At 44.4% G+C, this 8,711-nt stretch overlaps 1 protein-coding gene across 1 annotated transcript in view; it reads right to left on the reverse strand.

Annotated features, from left to right (window-relative positions):
* Nucleotides 1–208: 208 nt before the first annotated feature.
* hyal6 (hyaluronoglucosaminidase 6) overlaps nt 209–8,711 on the reverse strand; it is a 14,920-nt gene continuing 6,417 nt past the window's right edge. Inside the window, exons 2-4 of the mRNA XM_050072911.1 lie at nt 3,612–4,580; nt 3,050–3,139; nt 209–2,333 (exon numbers count right to left, since the gene is read on the reverse strand). Of these exons, the coding sequence (XP_049928868.1) occupies nt 1,851–2,333; nt 3,050–3,139; nt 3,612–4,547 (1,509 nt within the window). The 5' untranslated portion in view covers nt 4,548–4,580 and the 3' untranslated portion in view covers nt 209–1,850. The remainder of the gene's footprint in view (nt 2,334–3,049; nt 3,140–3,611; nt 4,581–8,711) is intronic.

Raw genomic sequence — 8,711 nt, forward strand, 5'->3', positions numbered from 1 at the left:
ACAGGCTCAATCACAATTTGCTTGCTGCCTGAATCTTTGTAGCCTTTACATTTTACTTTACAGAGCATGAGGAAGTTTCTAAAAATCATAAATAAAAATTCAACAGTCGATTCTGGACAACAGACCTGCAGACTGTTTCGTTGTGGTGTGTCTCACATTGTTTGCACTAGTCGGTCCTTGTTGGCAGATTTTCAGTCGATTCGGCATGTTCAATCAGCAGTGGAGCTTTTTATGGGAGAAATATTTCTGATTGGCACTTCAGCTCAGTGAAGAAGAAGAGAAACAGAAGTGAGGAAAGTAAACAAAAGACAAAATTAAGAGGGCACGACATCGAAACAAACTTGTTTCATATAATAATTTTTTAGCCACTGAGCTCTTTAACAGAAACAGTTTGTTATTGTTTGTGTTGTTGTTCACTGGCACACAGTAAATATTATCTGTTCTTTCAACATCTGGGCGTGTAATATGCTAACTGGCTAACTAGCATCTTGAATCTGTCCCGTCAGTTTCTGGTTTCCCTTGTGAATGATGATTACAGACAGCCGCCGTCTGCTGGTGTGAAGAGTTATTGTCTGTCACACTGGTGCAAATGTGCTGGTTGCCCTTCCCCTGCAGTCTTTGTGGTGTGTTCATGTGCAACTCTTTGGCCAAGACAAAGGTGACGGGAGGTGAAACAGTTGACTTTTGTTGAGACTCGTGCTTTGATGTTGATTGGCCATTGGTCAGTGGTGGCCATCAGTGAGCATCTGTCACCCTAGTTGCTGCGGCGTGTCCCGCAATTGCCCCTCGTTGACGCCCGTTGGCTTTTTAACCACTAATTTGGCATGTTGAATTGGCGTCGCCGATAGCAGAGTCCATCAGTGAACAAAATCACTCTGATCGACAGTTCAGCTCAGCACATGAGAAGAGAAACAGAAGTGAGGAAAGTAAACAAAAAGCTAAAGTCAAGAGTGAGTGAGACCACAACAAACTTGCTACATAATGTAAGGTTATGTCTCTTTAGCCATTGAGAGATTTAGCAGAAAAGTCTCCTAAAGGTTTATGTTGTTGTTCACTGGCACATGGTAAATATGCTCTGTTCAACATTAGATCATGTTGTTAATGTGCTAACTGGCTAACTAGCTTCAAGATGGTCTTCCAGTTTAATATTTTGAATGATGATTACAGACTACAGCCGTCTGCTTAGTTATACAAGTTATTTCCTCTCACGCCAGTGCAGAACTTACGTGCTGATTGGTGGTCGGCTTTAGTCTTAGCACTGTGTTCATGTGCAACTTTTTGGCTGAGGTCAGGCGACGTGAGGCAACACAGCTGGGGGCTTTTGTTGCCGCTAGATCTCTGAAGTCGGTTTAGTGTTTCTAAGCCTTTAGCGTCTTTTCATACAACAAGGCTACACCTACACTCTCTGAATCTGGATTTACCCCATAGTTACGTTACCTATGTTGTCACTGTCCTATTAAGAACACAGAATTGCAACAAAATAAGTGGTATAGTTTTACAGTTTGTAACCTGTCACATGCTGTTGTTATTGTTATTAGTATGGGTAGAGTTATTTCCTCTCATGCTGGCGCATAACGTACGTATAGAAATGCTGTGTGTTCATGTGCAACGTTTTGGGCGAGACACGGCAACATCAGGTGACACAAGAGGGGGGCTTTCGTCGCCACTAGTTCCCTGATGTCAGTTTGGTGTGTCTGGGCCTTTAGAAAACAAAAATCCAGCAACTGAGAACTGACTGTATCTGCTGAGGTTTTTCGAGAGAAGTTGGTTTTCTCATTTATTCAATACATTTTTCTTGTTGACCTTAGAGGAAATGCAGCTGATCACGCTGCAGATCTGGCTAACAGCATCTACAGTATAAGACACTTGATAATCAGACAGAGTCCCAGGAACATGATGACACACAGACAGGAGAAATGGAGGGACAGGAGGAGCAGGATATCTCCCAGCAGGCTGTTCTCTCTGGGGTGAGGCAGAGGGACAGCGGGCTGAGGTGGGGGAGGAGGAGGGGGTGGAGCCTGGGGCATCTCGCAGTAAACACCTGTCCAGCCTTGGTAGCACTGGCAGGTGAACTTGTGCTTCATGTCCAGGATGTCGTGGTTGTTGAGGTGGCCGCTGACGTGGAAGCGGGGGCCCCTGGGCGCCGGGTTGCGGTGGATGTGGAAGAAGCGTGGGTTCAGGTGCAGGTAGGCGCCCGAGTCCAGGCTCTTGCGGACGCACCTGCCGTTCTTCTTGCAAAGCGCTTTGCTGCACAGCTTGGCAGCGGAGGTGACGTTGATGACGTAATGTCCAAGCGGACCGTCAATGTACTTCTTCACTGTCAGACAGTTCCTCTGGTGGAGACGGACACAAAAGTCTATGAAATGAAAAACTTCAGAAACAGGAAAAACTAATTCTTTTCAAATAAAGGAGAAGGTTCGGATTTCTGACCCTTTCCAGGATAAGTAAAAGGCTTTCATTGTCTGATGATTGACCGTGGAAATGTTATACTCGAGTGAGAACATCATAATTATCACCTTTTCAGTCTGTTTAAAATTTTCTCCTCAGTTATGATTATATGACAGGTTTTTTTTGGGCCAAGTCTGTTGTAAACAGGATGTAAAACAATCCACAGTGACCACTTTCACACACAAATCAGATGCTTTGTCTCCTGGTTTTTGGCTGTCAGAGTTTGGTCAGAAAATGAAATCCCTATTTTTGGAAACATTTGGTTCTGGAGCAGACAATAAAGACGTCTGTTCAAATTTTTCACAGTTAGAAATCATGAGGCCTGGTTTTATGCACAGTGACTGCATGCAATTTATATCATTGACGTTTATTCTTCCCAAATGCTTTGTGGCTTGTTTAATGTATGTATGGGTAATACTGTAACATAAAATGCATTCAGTTTAAGGCTTTGATCTGGTTTTAAGATAATTTAAAGCCTTTGGTACTGAATTTAATGAAACAACTTATTTTGTTGGCAAAAAATCCCCAAGTTTGCAGCACATGAATCGGATCCAACTCACCAGTTCACACAATACATTTTGGGTGTACTTTTTATCGTTACCTGTGATCGAGCATACTCTGATGATCCCCAGAGGACAACGCCTGAAGCTCCCAAGGCAGCGCTCTCCCCAATAGTGTGAACCAGATCGCTCTGAAACAGAATGACAGGAGCATTTTTTGCCTCATCAACACCTGAATTCAACTATAACTGTAGATTTTAGTGCCGTTTATGACACATGCAGCAGTCCAAATGCTTCACTTTGGAGAGGGAAAGACCTGCCTGTAAACAAATGCAAGTTTAGTCTAGCTCCCCTGTTACTTTCATTTGTTTACAGGCAAATCTTGCCTTCTCCAATATGGCGGCAACACTGACGTCTCGCTGCAATGGACAGACACAGTGGGCATCTACATATGTCTGTGGCTACAAACATACTGAGAAGTGTCTGGGAAAGCATCTGTATGTACAAAGAGAAATGCTCAAAAATGTTTGACTACAATATTTACACAGCCACCAGGGCCAACTAAGCAACCATCTTGACCAAAAGCTGGTGGATCGTAAAGGTTTGTGAGCATTTTGTTTTTGTTGACTCAGCAAATTGATCCATCAGAAGCTGGGAACTTACCTCTGAAAGAACGACAAAGGTGTAGGCGTAGAAAGGTCTGGAGTAGACAAACACAGGCAATGTGAAATCTGTACGGGCGATGGACGCGATTCTCATGGCTTCCTTGACTCGATAGTGGACAAACTTGACAGTGTTGGAGGAGGACTTGAGCTCGTAATCCAGGTAGATGGACGGGTAGAGGGCCGTGCTCTCCTTCCAAAGCCACATCAGATGGTCATTGCGTACGTGCTCAACGTTGGGGCATTCGCCGGTGTACCGTTGTGGGTGCTGTTTATACCCATAGTTGTAGCAGTCTGGGAACAAGTAAAACCCCCACAGCCCATCCGGCCTGCGACCTTCAGCCAGGGCCAAGGTCAGGTTCATGAAGGCCTGCCCAGCCCTCTCGAAACCTTCCTTTGCTTCTTTCTCCACTTTGCTCTCCGGCCAGTTCGGGTGAAGTTTCCGGATCTGCTCCTTGGACTTGTTGCGGTAGATGTCCTTGGTGCCCCAGTTTCTGACCCACTGAGGCCTCCAGTTCTCCCAGTCTATGACACCCAGGCCTCGGAAATCCTTGTGGGGGATTAGCTTGTCGATATCTGCTCTGGCCTTGCTCAGGTGTTTGGAGATGCTCTGGTTCTGCGGCAGTCCACCGTTGATAGGGACCCCAGAGTTAGAGTAGTATGGGTAGTATCCCAAGTGGCTGTGGTAGAATATGGTGACGTTTGGTCCACTTAGGGTTTCATTGAGGTTTGCCACAATGTCAAAAACGCTAAGGTCCAGGTCTACCTTGAATCGAAGGCGGCAGGACTCAGTAGGAGCGTTCCACACGACAACAAAAGGCCGATGAGGGATCAGAGGTGCCCGGGCCGGCTTCAACTGGTCGCCCTTAACTTGGAGCTTTACTCCAACACCAACCCACAGGGCCAGTACCAGGAGATGGAGCCCCATCAGCACCATGGCCCCCGATTCCTCATGGAGCAATTAGTGGTCCTACACAGGCAGAGGAGAGAATCGACATGTTTGGAGAGAAAATAAACACATTATGAGCTTCAGTGAGCAGAGATAATCAGCGAGGCCTGTGAGAGGACACATGAGTGATGATCACTGAAGTGAATGCTCCAAATTCCACAACACAACAAAACACAACGCTCCACTGTTCTCACAGGGAGGAGGACTGTGATGAGGAGGATGCAGGTTCAAATCCCAAAGCAGCAGAGACGGAGTGGACAGGGAGAGCAATTACGATCATTTCTCCCCTCTCCCCCATTTTAATTCCAACCGCCAACTCAGAGATGCTTTTTCCTTAGTCAGATGGTCCTACTGTGAGCTCTACTGCAGGACTGAGTTCATAGTTTCTTACTGATATAATTAATTTAGAAATAAAAGAGATAACATGCTGGATTGTTGGAGAACTCCTCTACTGGAGGTATTAAGGTTTTATGGGAGAAATGTGCACTTCTCAGCTTCTCTGGTGGCAGGGAAGAAATTCCCAGTTGTTAGCAACTGTCTTTAAAGATCAAAAAAGTCTTCAGAATTTACAAGTTGGCTTTTTACAGATGTATTTTATGTCATAGAACAAAACGTGAAAGTCTCTAAAGCTTGTTTTTTTTGTTTTTTTTTAAAGATATTTTTTGGGCATTTTTAGCCTTTATTTGATAGGACAGACAAGCGTGAGGGGGGGAGAGAGAGAGGGAGTGACATGCAGCAAAGGGCCACAGGAGAGAGAGAGGGAGTGACATGCAGCAAAGGGCCACAGGCTGGAGTCGAACCCGGGCTGCTGCGGCGACAGCCTTGTACATGGGGCGCCTGCTCTACCACTAAGGGCTGCTGCGGCGACAGCCTTGTACATGGGGCGCCTGCTCTACCACTAAGCCACCGACGCCCCTAAAGCTTGTATTAACCATAGATCTTATTTCGTCTAACCAAAAACCAACTGACTTCAAGACAAGGGAATCATGACTGCAAAAATGCAAACTCATTTCCAGGTTTTAGGACTCATTCCTGGGGCACTCAATAAAGGTTGTGGCTGCTTTGAGTGACAGGTTGGTGCCATTTGTTGACTACAATAAATGTGACAACAAAGGTAATGGAATGATGGCGTAAATCCAGGTTCTAAGAGTGTAGCCATAGCCTTGGCTGTCGCCATTTGAGTGTGTTTTCAGTTAATAAAAGTTAATTGTAACACTTTGGTCACCTAAAGAAATTCTTGTACAGTGTTTGGTTGTAAAGACACACTAAACCAACTTCAGAGAACTAGCACCAACAAAAGCACCTGCTGTGTTGCCTCTCATTGCCCAACCTGGACTAGAAAGTTGCATATAAACACACTGCAAAGACTAAAGCCAACAGCCAACCAGCATGTACGTTGTGCGCCTGCGTGAAAGGAAATAACTCTAACAGCAGACAGCGGTAGTCTGTGTTCATCATTCAAAAAGAGAAACCTGAAAACCATCCCAACGCTAGTTAGCCGGTTAGCACATTAACGACACAATCCGACGATGAAAGAACAGAGCATATTTACAGTGCGCCAGTGAACAATAACACAAACCATCAGAAAAATGTCTGCTAAAGAGCTCAATGCATAAAGAAAAATAATCTTACATTCGTTACAAGTTTGTTTTAGTCTCGCTCCCCCTTGACTTTAGCTATTTGTTTGTTTACTTTCCTCACTTCCGTTTCTCTTCTCATGCACTGAGCTGAACCAATTGGAGTGATTTCATTTAGTGGGCTCCGCCACTGCTGATGCCGATTCAACATGATGAATCAGCCATAAAAAAGCAGACAGGGGCCCACGAGGGGCAACAGTTCAAGACACACTGCAACGACTAGGGTGACAGATGCTCACTAAGGGCTCAACGCTGACTGCCAGCCAATCATCAGCTTTGTTTTAAGATAAGTTAACATAAGATACGATAGTACCCAAACTGGGAAATTCCTATTCTTCTTTTAGTTCTTTTTGCTAACAAAAACTAGCCTTTGCATTATTACAGTTAACCATAGTTGTACATGAACTGTCCTAACCAAGTTAGCCACTAGCATTAGGGTTATCTACACCCTCTTGTCCAAATATGGTCATTTCTGGCTCCAAAAATCCAAGATGGCAATGGTCCAAAATGCCAAACTCAAGGGTTCAAAACAGGAGTCCACGGACCAATGGATGACATCAAGGTAGCTACATCCATTACTTTTGCAATCTGTTGCTGCTGCACAGGTTTTTGCAAGTGAATTCACTGAAAAAGCTCTGCAAAGTAAACTCTACACATTTCTCAGACCAATAATTACAATCATCAACTGCTCCTAACGACTGTAATCAGGCAGCAATTACCCCAAAGTCTGTCTGACTGTTGGGTGTCAGCAGTTCTTTGTGAAGAATGAACTGCTGTTCTTGGGGCCAATAAAGTTAAAATGTCAAGATAAGGTTTGTGGGAAGAATGTATACATCTATGTTCTTCATTGAAAGAGTAACATCTGATAACAGGATCTTTGAATAGTTTACGAATTAAGCAGCTATTTCTCAGTTAATTGTATTTTAATTTAAGAACCACAACTACAAAGCTTAAAAGCCCATTTTATACTCAGTTACATATTCAGTACATACTCAGATACATGGTTAATGTCTTTGTGGCTCTGCCTTTTATTTCCCACTCTGTCATTCCTCTGAAACTGTTCCCTCCAGCTCTTTATGTAAGAGCTCCATCTAATTGCTCTTGGCGCCCCCTCATATGCAAGTAATTCATATTTCAGTTTTTCCAGAGTCGGGGGAAAGACATCGTGACCCCTCTCTTGGGAAACATGGCCACTGAGGTTGCCTCCAAGGACGCCATGGAAAATCTCCCATCATTCTCTTTGGGGGACTGTAACCAGAGCAGCGTAGAGGGAAACCGCGGGTGGGCTGAGGCTTCTCCAATCATTTCAACTTCTCATTCATGTGAGGAGGCGCTGGGTCAGAGCTGATGTTCTCTGCTGAATTTAATGGCACGAGAACTTTATGATGGCAGTAATCTTGGATATGGATCAGTGGGTGGAGAGCTGGAGGATAAGACGATGGAAGAAGGAGCGTTATGGTCACAAATTGTCAAAATGTTTCCTTCAAAACATTTTAAGAAGGCTGTAATTTATCAGAAAGTTTCCTCATGTCCGGCTCAGCTTGCAAAAGCATTTCTTCAGGCTTGCACCAGTTTCATAGTCCTCCCAGCTGGATGGTTATTCTGGTGATTCTGATCCAAGACAAACAGAGTGCGGTGAAGCCACTCAGGCTGTCCTCCAAACCACCAAAAGGCCTGGAAACACGGCAACTCCAGACCACAAAAGAAGACCCCCCAAACACAGAGTCTGAATCCAAACTGACACAGGAGACTCAGTTTGATGTTTTGTCTCAGACAGACACGACAAAACGGCAGCTGAACTCAACTAATTGGATCCAGATGAGAATGGGGGTAAACTGTCAGTGAGAGCCAACCCTCGTGATTTTTAACCACGCTGGTATGGCTCTGGAGATGGCAGTATCAGTCGGTCGGTCCACCACTTTGGTCCAGACTGAAACTATAACTACTGGATGGATTGCCATGAGATTTAGCTCAGACAGTCAAGGTCTTTAGAGGATTAATTGTAATCACTTTGGCGATCACTTAACTTTTCGATCCAGCACCATCATCTAGTAAAAATCTTCATTCAGTTCACTTCAGTTTACTTTGGTTTATGACCAAATACCTGCATTCTGAAACGTTTTAGGTATTGAATTTCAATGTTTTTGCATTCCAAATAGCAAAAATGACATGTGAAACAAGTCTCTTTCATACATTAAGAGTTATGCGAAATGTACAATATCAAAATCCTGTCAAGTTTGTCAATGGGATTTAGGGACAGGTCAAATGTGGATAGAGCCTTCGGATCATTAAGCCCAGCTCAGACCAAAGATTCGCAACGAGACAACTTGAAACAGGCAACTTCTTGCAATGCACTGTTCTGCAACGTTGTAAAACACCAAAACACCAAGTCACCTCGATGAGACGGTGTATCATCTCTAGTCAACAACTCTCTGTGCTTCTGATCTGTAACGTCGACAGGAAGTGACCGCCATGAGACGGCGTATCATCTCTAGCCAACAACTCTCTGTGCTTC

Source organism: Epinephelus moara, chromosome 20 (genome assembly GCF_006386435.1).
Source record: "Epinephelus moara isolate mb chromosome 20, YSFRI_EMoa_1.0, whole genome shotgun sequence".
Classification (NCBI taxonomy): domain Eukaryota; kingdom Metazoa; phylum Chordata; class Actinopteri; order Perciformes; family Serranidae; genus Epinephelus; species Epinephelus moara.